This window comes from Penicillium pulvis, assembly GCF_028828015.1.
Source record: "Penicillium pulvis strain IBT 33274 chromosome Unknown contig_7_segment1_segment0, whole genome shotgun sequence".
In the NCBI taxonomy this organism is placed as follows: domain Eukaryota; kingdom Fungi; phylum Ascomycota; class Eurotiomycetes; order Eurotiales; family Aspergillaceae; genus Penicillium; species Penicillium pulvis.
Window position 1 is genome coordinate 2,310,616 of NW_026643079.1, and position 22,736 is coordinate 2,333,351.

At 50.0% G+C, this 22,736-nt stretch overlaps 8 protein-coding genes across 8 annotated transcripts; 3 read left to right on the forward strand and 5 right to left on the reverse strand.

Annotated features, from left to right (window-relative positions):
• Nucleotides 1-1,994: 1,994 nt before the first annotated feature.
• Nucleotides 1,995-3,488, forward strand: N7503_008834 (RING finger domain protein; the record flags this gene model as incomplete). The annotated part of the gene is made up of 1 exon (XM_057068381.1): nucleotides 1,995-3,488. One exon carries the CDS (start codon nucleotides 1,995-1,997, stop codon nucleotides 3,486-3,488), a length of 1,494 nt encoding a protein of 497 aa, XP_056919236.1.
• A 466-nt stretch (nucleotides 3,489-3,954) lies between these two features.
• Nucleotides 3,955-4,648, forward strand: N7503_008835 (mitochondrial 54S ribosomal protein mL40; the record flags this gene model as incomplete). Its single annotated transcript, XM_057068382.1, has 2 exons — nucleotides 3,955-4,218; nucleotides 4,305-4,648. The coding sequence occupies exons 1-2, from the start codon at nucleotides 3,996-3,998 to the stop codon at nucleotides 4,646-4,648; spliced, it is 567 nt and encodes a 188-aa protein (XP_056919237.1). The 5' UTR covers nucleotides 3,955-3,995.
• An 833-nt stretch (nucleotides 4,649-5,481) lies between these two features.
• Nucleotides 5,482-6,428, reverse strand: rho2 (uncharacterized protein; the record flags this gene model as incomplete). The annotated part of the gene is made up of 5 exons (XM_057068383.1): nucleotides 5,482-5,769; nucleotides 5,818-6,009; nucleotides 6,067-6,072; nucleotides 6,126-6,204; nucleotides 6,394-6,428. 5 exons carry the CDS (start codon nucleotides 6,426-6,428, stop codon nucleotides 5,482-5,484), a joined length of 600 nt encoding a protein of 199 aa, XP_056919238.1.
• A 1,568-nt stretch (nucleotides 6,429-7,996) lies between these two features.
• Nucleotides 7,997-11,523, forward strand: N7503_008837 (uncharacterized protein; the record flags this gene model as incomplete). Its single annotated transcript, XM_057068384.1, has 4 exons — nucleotides 7,997-8,248; nucleotides 8,331-9,051; nucleotides 9,106-9,350; nucleotides 9,397-11,523. 4 exons carry the CDS (start codon nucleotides 7,997-7,999, stop codon nucleotides 11,521-11,523), a joined length of 3,345 nt encoding a protein of 1,114 aa, XP_056919239.1.
• Nucleotides 11,524-12,927: 1,404 nt separating this feature from the next.
• On the reverse strand, nucleotides 12,928-16,232 carry N7503_008838 (vacuolar protein sorting-associated protein 35). Its single transcript, XM_057068385.1, has 5 exons — nucleotides 15,936-16,232; nucleotides 15,207-15,844; nucleotides 14,178-15,151; nucleotides 13,577-14,125; nucleotides 12,928-13,521 (listed from the first exon to the last, which is right to left on the reverse strand). The coding sequence occupies exons 1-5, from the start codon at nucleotides 16,070-16,072 to the stop codon at nucleotides 13,207-13,209; spliced, it is 2,613 nt and encodes an 870-aa protein (XP_056919240.1). The 5' UTR covers nucleotides 16,073-16,232; the 3' UTR covers nucleotides 12,928-13,206.
• A 194-nt stretch (nucleotides 16,233-16,426) lies between these two features.
• Nucleotides 16,427-17,611, reverse strand: N7503_008839 (uncharacterized protein; the record flags this gene model as incomplete). Its single annotated transcript, XM_057068386.1, has 1 exon — nucleotides 16,427-17,611. The coding sequence occupies one exon, from the start codon at nucleotides 17,609-17,611 to the stop codon at nucleotides 16,427-16,429; it is 1,185 nt and encodes a 394-aa protein (XP_056919241.1).
• Nucleotides 17,612-17,649: 38 nt separating this feature from the next.
• Nucleotides 17,650-18,066, reverse strand: N7503_008840 (uncharacterized protein; the record flags this gene model as incomplete). The annotated part of the gene is made up of 1 exon (XM_057068387.1): nucleotides 17,650-18,066. One exon carries the CDS (start codon nucleotides 18,064-18,066, stop codon nucleotides 17,650-17,652), a length of 417 nt encoding a protein of 138 aa, XP_056919242.1.
• Nucleotides 18,067-18,300: 234 nt separating this feature from the next.
• On the reverse strand, nucleotides 18,301-22,154 carry N7503_008841 (uncharacterized protein; the record flags this gene model as incomplete). Its single annotated transcript, XM_057068388.1, has 3 exons — nucleotides 18,301-18,446; nucleotides 18,631-22,094; nucleotides 22,141-22,154. 3 exons carry the CDS (start codon nucleotides 22,152-22,154, stop codon nucleotides 18,301-18,303), a joined length of 3,624 nt encoding a protein of 1,207 aa, XP_056919243.1.
• Nucleotides 22,155-22,736: the final 582 nt, after the last annotated feature.

Genomic DNA, 22,736 nt, shown 5'->3' on the forward strand with positions numbered 1-22,736 from the left:
GAACGCACGCGGTCGCGATGGTCGAGTTCTCACCAGAAATCACCTGCAGGATTAGCCAAAAGCCTTCAAAGTCCACAAGTTTTCCTGAATGATTGTCCTCTCTATTGTGATCCCGAGGAAAGAGATATAGGCAAGGAGAAAACGGTACAGCTCTCGGGAAGCTCTCAGAGAGTCTGGGCTAAACGATCGCTACCATTTATTGCCCATCCTTGCTGTCGCTCTTCCTCGTGGAGAAGGGAGGAGTCACAACTGAATTGAAGGGGAAGATTGAAATTAGAAAGAGAGGGAGGGTGTTATAATCAATTGCATTGCGCCCCTTAAATCGATTTGTTGCCATAGACAAACGAAGTCTGCTATGCAAACCGATCCAATACTTGGGTGTGGAACCTCGGATTCCCAGTGGAAGACTCAGATTGAAGGGGCAGGGTCGAAGCTCACGTAGTAGAGGGACTCTGGAAGGGATTTTAGACTTGATGCCTGGTAGCCAGAAGTTTGTGAAGAGAGGACAGCGTGGAGAACGATGTTCAAGGAAGGAAGCGGAGGAAGAGAAATCGTGAAAGGTGGGAGATCAGATACATGGCGATGGTAGCCTGAAACGAGACAATGGCGTGAAGAAGTAAAGGCGAGTCACGTACAAGAACGTGGAATATAGATAAACCTCCGGCTGTCAAGTTCCCCCTACCCTCGGGAAGTCACCCTCCTGGAAGGATTGAGCTTCAATCCATTGTGATGAGCATCCAAGAAAGATGATCAATAGACATTCGGTCGCTTCAGGGTGCGAACTTGGCTTGGGCAGTTTAGGTCTGACCACGTGGATAGTGGAAGCTCCGAAGACTGAGAGTGAAAAAAACTCACGACAAAAGGTATAAGCCAGGCATGGTAGGACTGTGTATCCCAGATAAGCCAGATAGACCTGGAAAGAAGAATTCATTGCATTTATTGACCATAAGCAAGAACAAATTCAAGCACATCAGTATTGCCAAGTTTCAGTCAGGGCTGTTTAATCGCTAACGCCGCCAAAGTAAAGGATGCTAGGCTGGTGGACAATTGGAGTAGAATACGCGGTCTAATGTATTTTCAAGGCAAGAAACAGTCAGGGCCCATTTTTGTCAACCTCAATAGCTATGATGGTTGCAGGCTATGAAAGTTCAAATTTTTGGAGTGATCGTGCACGGTGCTTACACGTATCTGATAAGGTTCCCCGTAACGTTCGGTCTTTGCCCCGGATGGATCGCCAAGATCCACTTGGACCCTGAAAACTGTTGGTTCAGGAAAGGATGTGTCAAGAGGTACGCTTAGTTACCGAGGGAAGTTATGAACAGAAAATCAATATTTGTAAGAGTAAGCTGTTTGTCAAACTAAGCTTAGGAAAGGGTGATGCCCTAGATCCATGATAGCCAGGCCCTAGACCAGTTCCTGGCGAAATAGCGTGGAAAATTTCACATTTTTGAGAATTTCCCCAATAAATTGAGATAAGAATCGCCTACTGCTCTACGCTGCTACGGCTAGCCTATCCAGACAAGTCATGCGACGCCGATTAATAAAGCGATGTCTGAGTCACTACTAGTTTGCTCTAGTCTGCTAGCCTTCCGGAAATGATAGGATGATCTCGCCAGTAAGACTTGACATTGCTCCTGCTCATTTCCTGTGCATGCCAGGTACTCCACTGCTCGCGAAATCCCGGTAGATCGCGCTGATTGCGGGCAAGAGGCAAAAGCACGTTCGCCTCGGCGGTTCTGACGTGACCATTCACGTGACCATACTGACAGCCGCGAGTCACAGCCGAGATGCTCTTTAAGGCGGACTCTCCACCTTAGTGCGGAGCTACTCTCTTCCAGCGGATTTCGCAATCTACTGACTCGCTTTCCACGGCTTCGTCATCTTCTCCCCATACTTGAATTTCCTCGGAAGATGCTGACCCACATTTCTTTGAACTCGAGTTCGGCACTCTAATCCTTTGCTTTCTTTCTGCGCCTATTGATCCTTCCTTCACCATGGCGTCACTCCCAAGTTATACTGTCGCTGGGAGGACCCGATCGTCTGATGGCGTCACGTCCAATAGCGATGATACAACTACGTTTGATAGCACCTCATCCCAGACCAACTCGAGTGAGGACACCGAGACCGTATTCTTAAACAAAGCCGCTTCAACTCCAAGCGCTCTCGAAAATGCGACTCAGGTCACCGACAAGGCTACTGGACGACACACGGATATCGAGGAACCCCGCAAATGTTGGATTTGCTACACCGACGAGACAGAGGACTCGCCACTGAATTTAGAATGGCGATCTCCATGCCCATGTGCCTTGACAGCGCATGAGGCTTGTCTGCTTGATTGGCTTGCAGATCTTGAGAACCCTCGCTCCCGCAGGCGAAATGGTGACGCCAAAATGCAGTGCCCTCAGTGTAAATCCGAGATTGTCGTCACGCGGCCACGAAGCTACATCGTTGACTCTTTGCGTATGATGGAGAGAGTGGCGGGACGGCTCGTCCTCCCGGGGATGGTTTTCACGGTGGCGGGCACAGTGTGGGCAGGCTGCTGCGCGCATGGTGCGTACTCGATGCATCTTGTATTTGGTTCGGAAGAGGCCAGGCATATTCTTGAGGACAGTGTTGATGGCCCTTGGAACCCTGGAATGAACCTCGGTCTACCCCTCATCCCGCTCGTCCTGATCTTTTCTCGCACTCGTTACGCCGAGGGCCTTCTTCCGGCGATTCCCGTCCTATTCTTCGCTGCGCACAGCCCGGGTCAAGAGCCCGACCTCGATCTTTGGCCGCCTACACCGGCGATGACTTTCGCTGCTCTGCCATATGTGAAAAGCTTCTATGGTGCGCTGTACGATCGCGTGTTCGGTGCACTGGAGCGTAAATGGATCGCAGAGGTACAACCTCGCGCAGCCGAAGACATTCTGGATGATGCACAGCAGCAGGACCAAGCGGAGGGACTGAATCGATTTGGCGACAATGCTAATGGTCAAATTCTCATGGAGATTGATCTCGAGTTACAGGTAGGGATGGGCAATGACGACGAGCTTGTCGGTGCTCCAGCTCTTCCCGCTGCCGATAACAACGATGGCGCTGACATAGGCGCCCAGGACGGACAAGCTCAAGGCCAGCCCGCAGGCCAGAACAACGGACAGGGAATGGATCTAGGCCGACGTCAAAACGAAATCATTCACGACACCGGAAACCTCACCGATATTGTTCTCGGAGCTCTCGTGTTCCCGGCTATCTCTGCATCGGTGGGTGGCCTTCTGAAATATGTCCTCCCTAAATCTTGGACCACGCCATCTTCGGTTTTGGAGCGCAGCCGCCCCGGACTTCTCCAAACTCGTTGGGGCCGTAGCGTCGTCGGCGGCTGTATGTTTGTGCTGCTGAAAGACGCACTTGTTCTCTATTGCCGGTGGAAGCTGGCCCAAACACACCGGCGGCGCAAGGTTCTGAATTACGAGCGGTCCAAGGCCAGAAAAGGGACATCGAAGCGGTAAACCCGATGTGAATTTGCTTTATTGGGCCTCGGTACTTGTTTCCTCTCTTTTGCATCTTACGGCGTTATTTTACGGGGCTTTGCTTGATTTTGGCGGGGTGTACTACTTACACGCATGTCGCTTTGACATTTGATGCCTCTTATGACCCTCAAGATACCGCTGCACATTACGAATCATTCTCATATCTCATACATTGCCTCTCTTCTCGGATCTCCTCGAACGGATTATGCATTTTGATTACTGTATGTAATATCATGAGCATATCAACAATGACCAAGGGAAAAGAAAATCCGGCACCATAAAACATGGATGTTTGCTCGTTCACCACATCAGCAGAAATACAAGACAGTAAATTCATCATTCATTTGTACTCGTAGACTTGCTGTACGGTTTAGTGGGTTAAGCGCGCGGCTAATAAAGGCGGCGACAATTCTGCCGTCAGGGAATTATTCGCCCTGAAATGCACCGCGACATCCTCTTCTACAACCCCCATATACCCCAACCACAATGCGGTCTCTATCACCAGCGCTCGCGTCCCTCGCGAATGTTTTCCGAATCCCCATGTCGTTGGCACCTGTGCGCCCCTCGGTCACCCGTGCCTGCCAAGAGACCCTGACCCGACGAGCAACACAACCCGGCCCGATCACCGCAGCCGTGCAATCCGCGCCTTTCTCATCGACAAGCTCAATGGCCAAGCGTGCAGGACGTCCCGGAACAGACAAGCGAATCAGTATGTTCAACCCATTGCCCACAATGGCATCCGCGAGCACCACGTGCCCATCACCCTCAAGATCCGAAGTTAACAACATCATCTAGCTCTTATTCGCTACTTCCTGCACCACCCCCTTACCCCACGTCCCCTCCGCTTCTCTCGTAACCGATTCCTGCGTCACTGGACTATTCACCGTGCCTGGCAACTCTTCCAGTCTAAGCAGCGTCAAAACCACGAACTCGAGCTGCAGCGTCAGTACCAGAGCATGCAGGCTGCGTGTGAGGAGCTGCGGACTGGTGCCGGTGATGGTGGCAGACTGTTCCGGAAATCTATGAACAAGAAGGGTATCTTCAATGATATGTTCCCCATCGAGTACGGACGTATGCAGACCGACTACCCCCCTGCTGAAGGGTGGAACCATGAGTGGAAGAAACCATCGAAGAAATAGATTCCCGAGCATTGGTTGTGTTGACTCGGTGAGATTTGAGGCAATTGCTTGATTTGCCTTGGGTTGTCTTGTATCATTGGCGCTATGTACTATATATGCATTTTATCTTCTTTCTCAAGGTCATTTGAGATGTAAATCGAGGACCCATGAATTTCTTTTGCCATTTCCCTCAGGTATTTAAAAGGTTGTACGTAGAGCCTGTATTCAGCTAAGGAAGTAAACTCGCTCGGTACCGACGGTTCACAAATACAGAAGTTCAGAACCTTGGCAGTATAGAACCATGCTTCCGTGGCCCTGCGACTAAATCTTTGTAGCCGAATATGAAGTTACAAAGAGACAGAATCCGAGGTCAGGTAATTGATTATGTAGTCCCGGAAGAAAAAAAAAATAAGCTAACACACAGTATGAAAAGAGAGAGAGTGACAGGAAATACTACAGAGAAGGGTCAAAAGGAGCGGGATTCGCCATGCACGTCGGGGAATTTGCAAATGAGAGACAGGGACAGGTATCCGGAGTTGCACGTGCATAAAGTCGGAAAAATGAGGCAAAGCAATGGCCAGTCAAGGAAAGACATGAAGTGAAGGAAAAACAAATGTACTCCGAGAGAGAATAGACACGGCCAAAACAGCCAGGGCAAAATAAAAGGCATGGCCCAAGCCAATCGACTAGGCGAGCACTAGAACCTCCCAAACGCCAATGATGCATGATACAGCGGAAGGTCGATTGAACGGCAAACTAGAGCTTGAACCAAGTTCAACGCTTTCCCAAGTCGAGAGAGTAAAATAAACCGAACGCTGTCAGAGAAAGCAGTAATGTCGCACATTCTGATGTCGTTATAGCACCACGCAACAGGAGCTTTTCCGCTTGTCAAAGGTCAAAAGCGCAGCTCGGGTGGCTGCTTCGAACACGTCGTCGACACCCTCGCCGGTCAAAGAGGAGCATTCGAGGTATTTGCGGGCTCCAATGCTGGTGCCGGTGTCATTGCCTTCTTTGGCTGTGACAAATTTGAGGGATTTTTTGCGCATTTCTTCGATGGCCAGTGGATCTTCTCGCAGATCTTTCTTGAGGCCGACTAGGATAATGGGTACACCGGGACACCGTTCATTTGCTTCCTCGATCCACTATCAAAACTTAGTGGCAGTATTATATGCCGGGCAGATCTGACGCACCTTGTGTTTCACGTTCTCGAGGGTGTCTGGTGTATCCACAGCGAAGCCGATCAGCAGGACATGGGCCTTCGAGTATGCCAGTGGGCGCAATCGTTCATAATCTTCTTGTCCAGCTGTATCCCAAAGAGCCAATTGTACAGAGCGGCCATCAACCCGGCAATCCGTTACATAGTTTTCGAATACTGTCGGGACCTAGGAAACAAAGTCAGAGTTGTCGAACGGCGCGGGCGGTAGGGCAGGGTGACTAACATAGTGCTGTGAGAAGTTAGCTCGGATTCTCTATAACGCAAAGGATGGACTTGACTTACAGTTGGGAAGTATCCGAGTGTGAAGACGCTGAGTAAACTGGTTTTCCCGCACGCGCCATCTCCGATGATCACAAGCTTTCTGGAAGTATCAGTTGAGGTTAGCATTGTGATATGACCAGTGCAGACATTCAATTGTAAATTATGCAAGAACTTTTCAAGTTATCCGCAGGATGAAATTGCCACTCTGCGGAGACGTTGGAAGGGTCTTGTACGATCTAGGCCGGAGGGGGTATGACAAAGTGCAGAGGATGGAACTGGCCGCGCGTACCTCCGCATAACATTATCACCCTGTTGTTGCGCCATATTTCAATGGATCGGGTGGGGTAGGGTAGTCACCCAAGCGCTGTTTGACAAGAAGGTGGAAGAAAATAGAGAAGGACGACCCGATCACAGGTGCGAGATAGTCGAGTTAGGCCCACGAAGGCCGCAACACAAGAAGCAGGGGTAAGGGGAGGTCAGCCCTGCGCGTATGCCGTATTCCCGCCCAATAGCGAAGTGGTGCAGGCGTGGTCAGCCCAAGGACAACCAGTGATGTGACTTTGAGTTCGTGAGGACGGTCGCGCCGGGGCTAAAGCGTAGTCTGTTGGGGGAGTGGGATGCAGTTGACGAATTGGACGGCTAAACACGAGCCTGGAGATCTGATCCACCGGGGAAGCAGCAAGTCAAAGACTAAGGAACAAGAAAAAAAAAGTAAACGAGAGGTATTGAAAATGGGTAAGCGAAAGAGAGTTGCCGGTTTGATAAGATGAAGGGGGGGAACGAGAGCGGGAATGCGGTTAGTGTACGCTGTAGGAAACAATCCGGAGATTTAAGGCACACCGGGAGGAGAGTTTTGAAGGCTACGCAATTTCTTGGTAAATTTAGGATGCTATACAGTGGGGATTCTTCCTATAATGACATATGTCTGTTTAAGATCTTCGGACACTCCGTAAAGCTCTTTTTTATTTGCAAAGTGTGATTTGAAGAAAGTTATTTTTATCTAGCGCTATGTCTCACTGCGCCAGGTGGAGTAGCAACAACGGCATCTGTATTAGATATACGTAGGTAAGACAACTGGCGGATAGCCCCACCGCCCCGTCTTTTACCTGGCAATACTCTGCTGCAGGCGGTGTGTCTGTCAGTCAGATGAAGGCATCCCATCTCGAGCAATTACGCCCTGCACAAACCCGAGCACTAGACGTAACTATGATGCCCGGATCGATGATAGATAGAATCGAAAACAAATCCAGCATAACCCAGTAGAAAAGTGAGGAGAACACGATCTGGTGCCTGAATAATCGGGCAGCAGCTCGCTTCCGGCGGCTAATTGTCCTGTTGCGGCGGCACGACAACCAGCCAGAACGCAGCAAAGCCCATCGCTCATCCATCATCATTGGTATAGATCTCGCTCCCTTCCTGTACCGTGCTCTCAGGGTTCCGCTCCGTTTGCTTGCTGGCCCTGGTTCGAACTCACTAAATACATTCCTCCGCCAGTTCGCCAGTCTCCCGTGGCCCGCTCCACTCATCACGTCCTGCGCCGGCGGGTTCACTGCCTTTGAACCACCCCCTCCTCCCACCCCAGTATCTTGAGCCCCGGACAACCCCTCTCACTTCCTACCCCCTCGGACCTCCCGACGTGACAAGCAAAGGGACTGCGTCTGTACCTTTGTGAACACCCTAAGGGGTTTGTATCTTTTGGTGAGTCCTTGCATGGGATTGGGTCGGAGCTTTGTTGGTTCTTTCGCCCTACCGGTCTCCGCTTTTTGCCCTGGCCGTTTTCCCAAACCCCCCACCCTCCAACTTCTGTCGTTGGTCGCTGGGTACTGATCTTGTGCCGCGTCTAAACAGAATTCCGCCGAGGACTGTTGCTCTCAGCTTCATCCACACCCACCATGGCGGCTCATGTGTCAGCTAACCCGACACCACCGACAAACAGCGATGCGCGGGGACCTTTGAGCCACACCACCACTGAGAGCATGCCTGCACCGGCGCCTGTGAATCGCAAGAAACAAAAACGTCGACAGAAACAGGCGGCCCGCCTCGCCGCGGATCCGTCTGACGTGCATACCTCCGCGGACCTGGACTCGACGGCCGATGACCAACATTCCAATGATCACGAAGTCGACAGTGCAGATCTTGACCATGTATCAGACGAAATGTATCATAATGGAGCGCATCATGGCCTGGGCAGGAATTCAGTATCGAACGATTACGACGACGCAACAGGCTCGAAAACAAAGAAAAAGAAGAACAAGAAAAGCCGCTCTGACTCACCACGCTCTCGCCGATGGCAGCTCAACTCCTCTTTCCTCACCTTCCGCTAGCTTCTCTCACCCTCCACATCCACATTCGCTGCCATTTTCTCGATTCCCTGCCAAGTCCGGCAAGGAAAACAGTATATGGAACCAATCTTCTTTGGAGGAGCGGGAAAATATTCGAAAATTTTGGTTTGAGTTGGGCGAAGAGGAACGGCGGCAACTTGTGAAAGTAGAGAAAGATGCCGTCTTGAAGAAGATGAAAGAGCAACAAAAGCACTCTTGTAGCTGCACCGTCTGTGGCCGAAAGCGAACCGCAATTGAGGAAGAGCTTGAGGTCTTGTATGATGCGTATTACGAGGAGTTGGAGCAATACGCCAACAACAACCAAGACTCATTTGACGAAGGCGCACCTATCATTCCTCCACCTCGATTATACCAACCGCCGCTTCGATCTCCTGGTCAGCATACCCGCACGCACGGCCAATATCACCCATCAAGAGGCCGAGTTCAGGAGCTGCCTGAGGATGAAGAAGATGAGGAAGAAGACGAGGATCTAGAAGAGGATTATGACGATGAGGAGGAAGAGGATGATGATGAGCTGTACAGTGATGATGAATTTGAGGAGGACGACGAAGCTCGCGCCGCTCGAGCAGACTTTTTCGCGTTTGGAAATAGTTTAACTGTGAAAGGTGCGTTGATATACTGATCCAAAGTTTGGTTGTTTTCTGACTGTTCTTGGTTAGATGGTATCCTCACTGTGGCAGACGATCTTCTCAAAAACGATGGTAAGCACTTCATTGACATGATGGAGCAACTAGCCGAGCGTCGAATGCAACGAGAAGAAGACACACAATACAATATCGCTGCCGCCCACCAATCATTCCATGCTGGTCATAATCACGGGCCCCTTGATGATGATGATTATGACGACGAAGAGGACGAAGATTATGACAGCCAGGAAGAGGAGGAGTTTGATGAGGACGAGATGGTACGTGACATCACCTTCCCTAAGCTATCTGTGCTGACAGACCAAGGATGCTATGACCGAAGAACAGCGCATGCAAGAAGGCCGCCGAATGTTCCAAATTTTTGCCGCTCGCATGTTTGAACAACGAGTCATGACCGCATATCGAGAGAAAGTTGCCGAACAACGCCAGAAGCAGCTCATTGAGGAGCTTCTAGAAGAGGAGACTCGGAACGAGCAGCGCAATGCGAAGAAGGCACGAGAAGCATTGAAGAAGAAGGACAAGAAGCGATTACAGAAACTGGCTAAAGAAGAAGAGAAAGCTCGTCGGGATGCCGAGAAAGCGGCTGAAGAGGCCGCTGTGAAGGCTGCTCAAGAGAAAAAGCTCGAGGAACAACGATTGAGGCGTGAAGAACAGCGATTGAAGCGAGAGGCTGAGCGCAAGGCCCAGGAAGAGGAACGTGCACGCAAGGAAGCAGAGAAGCAACGGCGTATCAGAGAAGAAAGGGACCGGCAAGCTGAAGCAGAACGCAAGCAGCGAGAGCAGAAGGAGGAGAAAAAGAGGCGTGAGGAAGCGAAGCGCAAGGAGAAAGAAGAGCGTGAAGCCCGTGAGAAGAAGATGAAAGACGAGCAGCGTGAGGAACAGGCAAAGCGAGATCGTGAAGCGGCAGCTAAAGCAGAGCATGAGGCCAGAGAACGCTCTGGAAAACGGGATATTCAAGCCAGACCCGCACCTCATTCTGGGACTAGTATCGCCATGCCGACGAACCTTTCATCGCAACCCGTTCCTGGCTCTCTCCAATCCCCCCACTACACGCCAGCCGCTCCTAAAGTTTCCACTCCCGCGAGACCACGACAGACGTCACAGCAGGGATCTCACACCTCTTCTCCTCACTCCCAGCCATCTTCCTCGGACATCTTCCCGCAACCTTCCATCTCTCCACGTTCCATGACGCAGTCTCAATCTGGGGCTATCGGTAGCAGACCAGGCCACCACCAGCAACCTCCTTTGCACCATCCTCAACCTTCGGCTCCTTTATCACCCCTTGGTAGAACCCACCCTCCTGGCTTCCCTGGCTTTGGTGGTCTACCTTCAAATCCACCAGGCCTGCCAGGTATGGGTGCTCGGCCTCTTGGACCTCCAGACTATGGCATGTACTCTCCCAACTCAGCGATGATAAACCCGCTCCGCGCTTTCGCTGGACCGGGTGGAATTGCTGCGCCTCCTGGAATCAATGGAGTACGTCCAATGCCCTCTGGAAGAGGATTCCCAGATCCTGGACACGGTCTTCCTTTCTCTGGACATGCAATGCCTGGTGCATTCCACCAACCGGGGTCGCACTCAAGACAGCAGTCGGGTTCGTTTGAAAGATCTCCGCTAGATTCAAGTGGCCAATGGCCTCGACCCAGTCCTATCAAGCGACCATCGAGTGGTGCACAGGAGAATGGTCACCAAGTAGACGACTTAAGCACTCAACTGGGTAGCAGCGCGCTACTTGATGACACTGATGCCAATAATTCGTCCAATCTTTCGCAGTCATTGCCCGGTCCCACTTTGCCAGGGCAGTTCCCTCTTCCATCGCGAGCTAGCTTCCAAGGGGCTTCATTCTTCACTGACCCTCTGGGATCCAAGGCCGCCAGTTTTGGATGGGGTACATCGCTCGGGGGCCCTACTTTCCCCGCCTCGTCAACTTGGGGAGCAACAGCAACTGGTAATGGGAGCGGCTGGCCGCAACAGCTGAAGCATAACATCTTCGCCCCACCCAACGCGCATCATCGCCCACATACCTCTCGACCTGTTCTCATTCGTCTCTTGGTGATCCAGGCCTGCAAGACACTCAACACGCACAGTCCCAGGCCCGGTTCTGGGGGTTACCACAACGTGAATCTGGTACTTATGCAGGTAGAGCTTCTGCGTCCTCCCAACGAACCAACCATTAAGTTGGATGAGATGCTGGAGATCTGCGACACTGAAGGTAACACTCAGAACGGCGGTGGGTCATTCTCTATCAAGGAAGATGCGAATGGCCAGCACGTCAAGTTTGAGCCGGATACCAACAGTGCTTCTGGTCACCGCGGCAGTATTGTCCCAGGTGATATCGGTAGCCCAGTCCCTGGGAACAGCCACCCTGCCGGCCAGTTTGGCATCGCGCCCCGACCATACCACCCGCCTGCCGGATTGTTTGGCGGAACTTAACCCCCTCAGTCTCAACCTCTTATGAATATGAGCTCCCGCTCACTTTGGCATGAAAGGCTCGCCTTTCTTCCATATCCCTTACGCGTCTTATGGGAACGACTCCTGAATGTCCACCTCTCTTATCTCTTATCCGATTTGTGTTTTTTTCCTGAATTGAAGCGTCACGGATTAACGTCACACATCTGTCCTCAAGTTTCTTTTTCGAACATGGGTTTCTGCTGATCGGGTTTCATTTTATCTACTTTGTGATCGAGTCTACAGGACTTAGATCTGGGGCTGGGTTTACTTTCTGTACGGTATTAGTTTTGTTATTCGCCTTTCTGCATTATGCAGCGATATCCAAGGAGCTTGGGACAATCTCCCTCTCCGTCATCGTCCTTGACGCAATTGCATGATTGAAGGTTTCTTCGTCCGTCTGTTTCTAGCCTTCAAGGCTGTTCCTGTAGTCTTTTGTAGAAGATATCAGCGTATACGAGCCGAGCTGACAGAGAATAGTCAATTCCGCATCATGCTGAAGCGGATTATGTTGAGTGAAATTAAGCTTTGGAATAGACTTTTGTGTTACCAAAAATCTTTATACTTACTACAAGCTTTCAGATCTTCGGTACCCCAAATCACCAAGTGAAAGATCTCTTTTCAATTTACGTACAGATCAAAGGATAGCAGAGAAGATCCAAGCGATATGATGAAGGGATATATCAGTCTATATTGATTGAATATTATTCAGATAGGTGACCATGTCGGTCTCTATATCAGTTCCAAAAATCAGTCTGCTTCGTCGTTTAGAAAGACAAGACCATCGACTTCAGCTTCTGGAAATCAGGTGTACCAAGTCCAGTAACCGGGCCCCAACCACTGGTAGCGTTCCAGTGAGCGTAAAGAATGACCAAACCACCATCAACAGGTTCCTCACTCTGGGGATCGATGCCACCACATCCGTAGGAGCCACCAGAAACGATATCGTTCAGGGCCTTGTATCCACTCGAGTAAAAGAAGGGGTTCAAAAATCCAAGAACTGGCTTGCCTGCTTTGAGACGGGCGTCGTTCAGGAGTGGAGTGTCTCCTGATCAACGGTCTGGATTTTTATGCTTCAGCCAAGCTCATTAAGCCCTCACTAAACTGCCGAGTAGACCAGAGATCAGCTCAATCCCAGACTTGCCGACTTGACCGAGCTGAACAAGATGTTTGCTGCAGACAAGTTATCTGGAGGGCCCCAGGTACGCTCCCAAAATAATACACTGGTGTCTATTTCAATGACGTTACTCCTGCCAAAAATGCGATGGCAGAATTTGAGATACCTTTAAGAACCGGCTCTGCCTAACTGTAGAGCATGCTACCCTTTAACAACTCGTGGTCGTTGTATCAAAGTATTATGCTAAGTGTGGAATGAAAAGGAAGATGTACTGAAAGGTAGGTAAGGTATTGTATGACAATGGTACACTTGTATATACTCAAAAACGAAGGAAAATAAGCATCATAGGCAGGGGCTGGCTTCCAGAAAGCAAAGAGGTAAAAAGGAGATAGGGTAAAAAGAGGAAGGACCTCAAGGGGACCTGAGGTCTGGGGGCAATAAAATCCACAATGCACATGTCGCATCTCGTACAACCAAAACGTAGCCAAAATCTTGCAAAGCTAGCAAGTCTTGACACAATCATAGTCAACACCAAGAAACAGTACTTGAATCTACTGCTTCTCGGTAACAACACCTTCGTAGTCTCGGGTCCGGATGTACTCGAGTGTACGTTCGAAGTGACGCTTTGGGCCATCGAGGTTGGGATTGGGCTCGTCTTCGGTATTCGAAAGATTCGAGTGGATGAGCTCAATAAGTCCGTTTAGGTATTTGGTAGTGACCGTCTCATTTTGCTGGTCGAAGTAGTAAACGTAGCGATTGAGGATCTCGACGAAAAGCTCGACGGAGACGGCTGTATCCATGCAAGCATCGGCAACACGAAGAGCACGCTGGAGGCACTCCAGAACTCGTTTCCCGTCACGGTAAAGCTGTTATTTCGGTAAGTACGGAACTTTGAGAAAACGAGGTATTGTATGTTCTTACATTCTTGGGATCTTCCTCCCCGCGCTGCGGGTTCTCAACAACCCACCAAAGGTGACTTGCAAGGTAGACTGCACGGCACTGATCTGGCTTCTTGAGGAGCTTGCTGCCATGGAGTGCGGCCTTGGTAATCAAGGTGTCGTAATTCTCCTTGGAGAAGCCGCGTGCACCATGCAGAGCCCCAGAGATGATGCAGACTGCCTGGAATTGCGCACGAGAGTCGCTAATTGAATCTTCGTAGATCGTAAATGCTTGCGCAAAGAACTCGTAGCTAACTTCCTCGAAGCCAGTCTGATCTGCGACCTCACCGCACATCACAAACAACCGCAGCGCCAGGTCGACGCACCCTGGGTTCACCCGCTGGTAAAGGTTGTTTACACATTGATGCAAAAAGCGGTATAGAGCGGAGGATTGCGACTGCCAGTTGTCATCGTAGTGTTCGCGGGACTTCAACTTTCGAGCTAGGCGGATCGAAGCTGTCACAATGGCAGGAGTAGTGTAACGGATGCGCTCATTTCCATCTGCATAGGCCTTGCGCGTTGCTTGAAGGAGCTATTTTTGAAGTTAGTTCATCATCTTCATATCTCAGATTGACGATCCATACCTTGAGCTGAGTATCATTGTCTGGTCCTTGGATCAAATGCACCAATCTTGCGAGCCACCCTTGCTCCTCAACTGTCTCATCCGTTTCTCCTCCACGGCGCTGGTTTTGCACTCCCGGGTATCCTACAGTTTGTTGAATACCTTCCTTGATCAAAACTCTTGCAGTTTGTAAAACCCGGTCAAGGTTCTCTGGGCTCGAGATGACAATCTTATTTTTGAGGAGACTCTTGACGATCTCACCGGCAACGGATCTCCGAGTGGGATACGACTGCGATGTCAGGAGTGGCAGGTAGTGTGGCAAAGCTAGGGCAGTAAAAATCGAGACATAAGAACGAACAGGGGCGTTAAGAAGTTGCAGAATTTGTTGTTGCGTTGGCGCTGAGTGCAGATCAGCGTGGTCAGTGTATTCGGCTGTCTTTTGAGCCGCAAAGTCCAAGACCTGATCAACATATTCCAAACGATCGGGATAGATGTTCAGTGCGAGATTGACAAGCGATACCAGAAGTGCCATGGTATCCTGGATTGGCAGTGCACGGGTCTTTATCAAGTTGACAACTTGATCATAGAAGATATCATAGAGCTTGACCTCTGCGGGAAGACTAGGTTTCGTATCTTCTTCGTTAGCAGGTTCAGGCTCTTTCGCGGGCTCCTCGCTGTTGCTTGGCTCCTCGGTCCCATTCTCTTGGGGTGCTTTCCCCTTGGAAACCTCGCTTGATTCTTGCTTTTTCGTCTCCTTGTCCAGTTCTAGCTTCTCCAATAGCCGAGTGACAGCTTCCTCCTCGCTCTGTTTCCGCGCCTCTGGATCCCGCTCGGTTGATTCTGTCTCTCCTTCTTTCGCCGCATATGTGGAAAGGCGATCCATTAACCCAATGACAATTTTCTTGAGATCAACGTATGGGTTGAGTCGGGCGATAGCAGACAGAAGGAGGTCAAGGGTGTGGAGGTGGAATTCATCTGGGAAGACCTTGGTGATCACTGTCGCACAGGTTAGCAATTGAGCCATGTGAACCATACGTTACGGATACTCTACCTTCTAGGAGATATTCTTGAGCTAGAACATCGCGACACTGCACCACCTGTTCCAGAAGCGCTTGCAGGATACCAGACTGATATGCCTCGAGATCCACCAACTGGCTCAGACGAACAACATTGCTACCTACAAGTAGCTCAAGCTCACGCCTCTCTTGTATCCGCCGTTCTCGCTCTCGCGACGGACCCTGGTGTTGAAGCCGCACCCAGAGTTTATTCATTTCCACGAAATTGGTCAAGACGAAGTTGATGGAGTCCTGCAGGTTTCCTTCCGGTCCATCTCCAGTTCCAGAAGGCAGGTAGTCCCGTGCCTGACCGGATAGGTAGTATCGCAAAAACAAACCACGAATCGGATGCTGAATACCACGGCTCATCTCCATCATGTCCTTCATAATTTCCTTGACCGGCGCATCCTCCACTGACATGTACACGGTCCCGACGGTGATCATGAGATACAAGCGAGGAACGATATTACCGGCATACTGGACGAGCTCGTACAGGTCCGCTAGGTGGTTGACGGGGTGGTTCTCCTTGAGGTAGACGGATAGGTGTCGCAGCGCATCGAAAACGGCCATGTACAATTCATAATACTGCTTCGGACCGAGGCTAGGGGTTCGCAATTCGGATACTAGAGTCGATCTACAGTCCCCAAACGGGGGTTGATTAGCACACATATTCATTGCGCGGCGGCCCGGCATGGCTGCCTGCCGAGGAGAGGAGGACAGCTCACCCGCACTTGAGCGCATCCATGAGCTTCCCGGGGGTCTCCAAGCATTTGCGCATCATGGCCGACTGTTGCCTCACCACCCCCAATGCCTCCTCGAGGAGGCGGGTTTGGTCCTCCGGGACAGGCGGTGGGCTGGCCATGGTGGAGGGAGTGAGGGGGAGCTGAGGGATGAAAGCAGGCGGTAAACAGCTGCGCGTAGAGCAATGATTGAGCTTGCAAGGGGCTCTTGACCACGCTTAACAATTCATACGAGAATTGAAGGTTTTGGTTGTTGGTTGATGTGTGGTGTTTAGAGGAGAGGAAGAGGGAGGTTAGTTGGAGCAGGATAAGCTAATGAGATGCCGTGACACCGTATGGGGTCCCCCCCGAAACGTCACTGAACACGATTTTCAAAATCCAAACTGATTTCATTCTGCAGGACTATCTCATATTTCATATTGTTTAAAAATCTAGTAATCAAAAAGAAATTCAAAAATCAAGAAGAAAAAAAAAGCTCAATGAGTCAAACGCGCCAAATCCATATCAAAGTCCTCCGCCCGAACGACTCCTGGCGCTGGCATATGGTCATCCCCTCCAATTTGAGCGCCGCATTCCGGGCACGAGGCCAACTCCACAGCTCCTCCACACTCTCCAATGGTGAACGGATGGTTGTTGCGACAATAGTACCAGTGGCCCGTTCCCGTAAAATCCTGCGCCATGACTGAAATGATTGCCATGCGCTCCTCGCTGCTGATTCCAGCATAGAACGTGCCCCCTTCAAGCATCTTCTCGGCGTTATCAACTTCACTGATTAGTCCACTTGTTTGGCCAGAGAATTCCTTGCAGAGCGCTCTCGCCTTTTCAATACAAGCAAGGCCGCTTTTCAAATGACATCTGCCTAGCTCCTCGGACACATATGCACGTTCCATGGCATAAAGCTCGGCTTCGAAAACAAAGCCTTCCAGCTGGTGCACCCGCCGCTTGCTAGCGGTAGCTTTTTGCGCAAGATGTTGACAGTCACCTCGTAAGCTTTCCAGGTTAATTTTCAGCGGTGCTTCTTTGTACGAGGCCAACTTTTCCAGTGCCAGGAAGTCTGATAGCAGCGCAATGTCAAGTCGGATAGTAAGAGCCGCTCCTTGAAGCACTCCCTTGGTCTGCAAGATTTCGTCTCCGAACTTGAAATCTCCTGCGGTTATTTTGCGTCGCTGTGCATTGATCACCATGTCGTGAACTCGTTGGAAGGGCTGCTCTTCAGGGCTCACAGCATGAACGTATTTAAAGATCCGTTCTCGCAAATCAATCATACTTGCCCATCTCTGAGGCTTCGCGCTGTTCATGACAGGCTTCATCACTTCCAATTGCTCACCACTTCGGCCCTTGATTTCAAGCTCTGGCCACCTGGTCATCTGTGGAGGATCAGTATCATGAAGCTTGCGGATTTCTCGAGTAAGCTCTTGTGCAAGAGGGACAAACTCTTGATTCAAGCGGAGAATGAGCTTCTTCGTGGATTCATCCAGAAGAGCTCGCCGAACCAGTCGACCATATCTAGCAATGTTTCGTAAATGACCGCGACAGATTCCACAGGTCTTCATGTCTTCAATCGAGAATGGCCGCGATGAAACGAGCAGGGCGATGGGCTTGCCAATGGCATCAACTTCGTAATGATTTGCGAAGTCCATTTGGGCATCCATGCTCTCCATGGTAAGGAAATGGCCACATTGAGGAAAAATGCAAGGATTTACATCGAGATCAACATCCTTGTATGAGACACCAAGAATATAATCGACGTCCCGATTCTTGATGTCATCCGTTGCACAAATTTGGCAGTGGGTTGAGGATGGACAGTCTTCTCCGCACACAGCAGGACACTGATGTCGGCATTCGAGGAATTTCTCGCACCGTCGAGAACAAGGAACGTGGTCGCATGGAGCGGCGCAGGGCATGGAGCACTCGCTGTGTGGGCACACAGAAAGACAGGTGGTTTCCGCACAGGGGGTGCAGGGCTCGAAGCATTTCTTTGAGCATCGTGAGTGGCTGCAGGCGACATCACATTTAGCTGTGCATGGAGGACAAGCTTCGGTACCATGGCAGATAGCAGCACAATTGTGTGCACATGTGCTTTGCTTTCGTCCACATGCTCGCTGACAGTCCCCATGGTGAGCTTTAGTTTCGCCGTCAACCTTTCTGGTACAAGAAGAGCACACTTTCATACAAGTGTGGCCGCACGTCAAGCTACCCCTACATCGAGCACGGCATCGGTATTCACGGCAATTGACGTCCACGTGGCACGCAACCTCAACTTTGTGTCCGCAGCGAGAAACGATCTTTTCGATGAGTATGGGACAGAGAGCCTGTGAGAGATCTTGGTTCTGCCAGCATGGCAATTCTTTTATGCTATGGCCACATCCAAGCTTGAGGTCTTTTTGGTCAACGTTGACCATGCATTTCTCTGGGCAGACTTCACCACATACGCTCGGGCAAGCGTGTTCGCATCCGTCTCGGGACCGATCACAAGGCTCAAGGCACTTGACTGCGCTGTGTAGAAGATCAGAGTGACACTTCTGTAGACAAGAATGGCCACATGGGAGACGTTTGGCACATCTTAAATCACAACCTCCTTCGGGGGAGAACCGAAGGAAATCTCCCGGCTTGGAGACACTAATAGGCGTATCTGGATGGCGTGGACACTGCAGTTCCAATGCTCGCCCAATGTTATTACCCCGACGTAAGCATTCAATAACATGGGCCCACATGTTGATATGTTTTGATGTCTCAGAGTTGGCAATGAGGTACATTCCGTGCTTAGCCAGAGACAAGAGGACATTGATCCGTTGAGGAGCGCGCAAAAATCCACAGTTGTGTGCTTTGTTGCTTCTGACAAGTGATACAATGACCACTTTAGCCTCCTCCCCTTGAAAATTGTCGACTGTTGACACCCTTAAAACGTGGGACAAAGGTGTTTGCACGACCGATATGTTTGTTCCGGATGTATTTTCGAAGCCGGCTTTGTTGAGCTCGTCCTGGTCCTTTTCATTCAACGCAAGAACAACAGAATCACTCATTTTCCGTCGCAACTGATGTAACTGTCCCAGATACGGAGTCAACACAGCGATGTCCCCCTCATTGTATCCACCCTGGCGAGTGAGGTGGTTGACAAGTGCAACTGTCATATCAATCTCGAACTCATTCCAATGAGAAGTTGACGCTTCTTCCACGTCTGACAGTTGGCCTTCTGGGACCCGGTGATCCAACCAAAATAGTCTTCTCTTCATCCCAAGTACTTCAGGATAGTTTGAAACGATCTGGTGATCCTTGAGGTGCGGATACGAAGGATCACGAATGAGCTGCGCGATTGAAGAATGCATTCGTCGCTGCGTCTTTAAGACTTTGAAGGGTAGCCCACATCCCATTGGATTGTCGTTCGAATTTACCAATCTCTCAAAGAGCGACACGTCAAGGGAATACTGTGATCCACCATTTTGGTTTTCTCTGGAGAGATCATAGTTTTGAACATGCGGTGGCAACTGTTGATGATCTCCAATGAGGATCAAATGCTCTAGTTTAGGAAGAAGAGCTGTCAGAAGATGAGATTCGAGGACTTCTCCGGCCTCCTCACATAAGACAACCTTGCACTGTAAATTTTGAAGCATCTTCAATCTCTTGGCAAGACCCGACGTCGTCATTCCTACAATGTCCGCATCATGCAGACAACGGAGATACAGTTCATCCTGGATATGGTTATACCGAGATTTGGCAAGGGTGTGGGAGTTGACCATCTCAATGGCCGCTTTGTAGGCCGTTGCCCGGATTTCTTCAGCCCAATGATTGTGAACAATCTGGCGCTCCTCGTGGGACATGTCGTACAGCTTAGCAGGCTGTAGTTCTTCCACGCTCCGAGGTTCGCACTTTAGCGTGAGACCCGAATTCACCCAACTCTCGATGATAAAGCTAGGGGTTTCGGATGTGGCAGATTGAAATTCATCCTGATCCTGCCCAAACAATTCTTGGGCATGGTGTGGATAATACATGCGAAGAAAGTTTATTAGCTCAGTAGGAGAGACTTCTTTCTGGAGATATAGCTTGTTGAAGTCGACTTCAACCTGTTGCATCCCACGACGCTCCTGAGATGAGAAGCCCTTCTCCATCTTCGTTTTCTCCACGCCTTTTGCAACAGCGCATAGATTCAATGAGGCTAGTCTCTCTGATTTGGACTGACCACCGATTCGAATGATATTCGAGGTGATGTCTTTGTCTAGTAACGCTTCCAAGAGCTGATCCAGAGCATGATTCGTATAAGTCACACACACGATTGGGCCCAGACACGGCCTCGCACGTTGCTGATCTTGTTCTTTACTATCTAGAAGAACCTTGATCAAGGCTGCTCCTGTGTAGCTTTTGCCTGTACCAGGGGGTCCTTGAATAAGGCCAACCTTGTGTTGCAAACAATGAACGAGAGCTGCAGCTTGAGCTTCATCCAGAGTCGAATTTATGCTCAATCTTTGTATGTCGACCGGTTGATTTGGGTGAACCAAGAAATCATCTCGATTTTTTATCAGTGATCGAAGGGTAAAAGCGAAACCCGGTCTCAGAGAATACAAGGGAGGAGTTAATCGTGACAGCTCAGGTGAAGGCATGAGAAGTTCTGAAAAAGGAATATCCTTGATCAGCTGAAGAGCCTTCAGCGTGGGCTCAAACCCTGGTAGAAGGACTCCAGGGAATTCGACGAGGGCTGAGTGGATACTGGTTCCATTGTATAGATCCAGAACGGATTTCACGTTCATCTCCTGAGGATCAACGAGCGTCAACAATACCGATGCAGTCTGGGGCCGCCTCCACAACGCACCTCCAGGTTTCTCTCTATCACCGTTGACATCGTACTTTGGGCCCTTCTCTTCAGCAACCGTACAAAATAGAATTTTTGTCGTTTTTTGGTTGACCAGACATACAAGCGCACCCGGCTGTAGGCGTTTGGAGTTTTCCCACCAAGCCTCTCGTTCAGCAGTTGGTTTTCCTTGCAGGTTCTTAGGTTGAGGAAATCTGACTTCGATTTCAAGGCCAATAAACCAGTCAAACCGACAATCCGCGACACTTGCCCCATGATACACACGTTTCTGTACATCTAACGGATTGTCAAAAGTTTTGTGGACAGTATCACGAAGCTGGCCAACTGTGTCCTCTCTCAGAAGACGAAAGTTCCTATCTAGCAGTCCAACCAAGCCGCCGAGATGCCACTGTGTTGGATCGTTCACTGGCAGATACTCTGAGCGAGTACTGGATATCTCTTCCCAGCTTGGCATGATCTTTATATCACAGATGTTGGCATGGTCATTGCCGTGGCGACCGCCAGGGCCTTCACGCTGAAGAATCTGGGGATGACGAGGTGCTTCGGTTGCTCTCTGAACGGACGACCGTTTCGGGATTGAGTTTCCAACCTCCAGGCGACGTTGAAGACGGTCCAAATATGCGCGAACCTGGTGAAGTTCATCTTCCCCATGGGCAATAACCATGGCACGGAAAATATCCTCGAACCTCTTTGCAACGCTGTGAAGACTTTGCTGGATCATAGCCGTCGAGTTAAGATCGACGATGCGGGAAAAAAACATCAAAGATACCTCTAGTCTTCGGGTAATTGTCTCGTCTGCAGCAGGCCTTTCAAGAATGTCGCAAATTTTTCCAAGGACCCCGGCTGCAAAGGATCCATTGAGACCGAATAAGGAGGAGTAGATCGTGCCCACATGCCTTGACAGAATCAACGAGCTCAAGACATTCACATGAGTGATAATCTCCAGAAAGGGCATAACCTGCGAGCCGAAGATGCGTTCTTTATTCTTGTTATCAAAGTTTTGTTGCAGCAGGATGAAGATGGTACGCAGACCTTGCTCTTCAGCGAGAGTTTGAATTACATTCTGCATAGAATCTGCATCGGTGTCAATAAGACGACGTGCTTTCACGAAAAACTGTTCAAGTTTTCCATCAAAGTCTCGAGTAAACTTGTGGCTCAGAACAGAATCCCTCTGCCACTCTTGAAGCTCTCTTTCTGCTTGTGAGAAGCGGTTTGTTTGGCGAGGCTGGTTCTGGCGGCGTGCGTTGTTGTTTTGTACGGGCACCTGGTCGTCTCTGAAGTGTCGAAATCTGCAGTTGAGCCTCCTGCAGCCGCCCGTCCGTTGGAACTCATAACAAATCCTTCTTACGTTAGCATGTATAGTTGTCAGCATGGAGAGATACGAACCCGTTTGAGGCCATGATGATGTTCTCTGAGTTTGTTGACGATTGCTCTGTGCTGAGACGAACAACTAAGGAGGAGGGTTGGACGAAAAGCCGATCAAAGTCGCGAAAGACGCGAACGAGAATGGGAAGATGGCGGAGATGGAGTAGATGAAGGATGGATTTAAGATGAGTGGGAATATGACAGGAGAGGAGATACGTAGGAAAGAGGAGGGGGGGGTGGTCAGGTAGTGAGAAGGTAATGCAAGAAGATGGAAACAAGTAAAGATAGAAGGAAGATGGGAAAGGTATGGGAAGGGAAGAAAGAATGGACATGAGGAAGAAGCAGGGTATCTATAGCGGAGGGAGAAAGGTACGAATAATCCGCAGCGCATCGAACGATCACTTCGCGGAACCGGCAGACTTTTACTTCATAGACAACACATCCTCAATAAGAGCAGGCATGCGTACGCGATTAGTACTGAAGGAATGATCAGATAAAATGTTTTCGATGCATGTTCCATGGTGGAACAGCACATCCCCAAACTCGACCTATGATTCGCAATACATGAACATTATATACACAACGTAATGAAAGAGGCAGCATGGACGAAAACAAAC

Coding starts and splice junctions, on each gene's coding strand:
- N7503_008838 (XM_057068385.1), bottom strand. CDS start 16,072: ATGGCCAGCCCACCGCCTGTCCCGGAGGACCAAACCCGCCTCCTCGAG. Junction 15,845..15,935: donor ATGGATGCGCTCAAGTGCGG/GTGAGCTGTCCT, acceptor TGGGGACTGTAG/ATCGACTCTAGTATCCGAAT. Junction 13,522..13,576: donor GGGAGGAAGATCCCAAGAAT/GTAAGAACATAC, acceptor CCGAAATAACAG/CTTTACCGTGACGGGAAACG.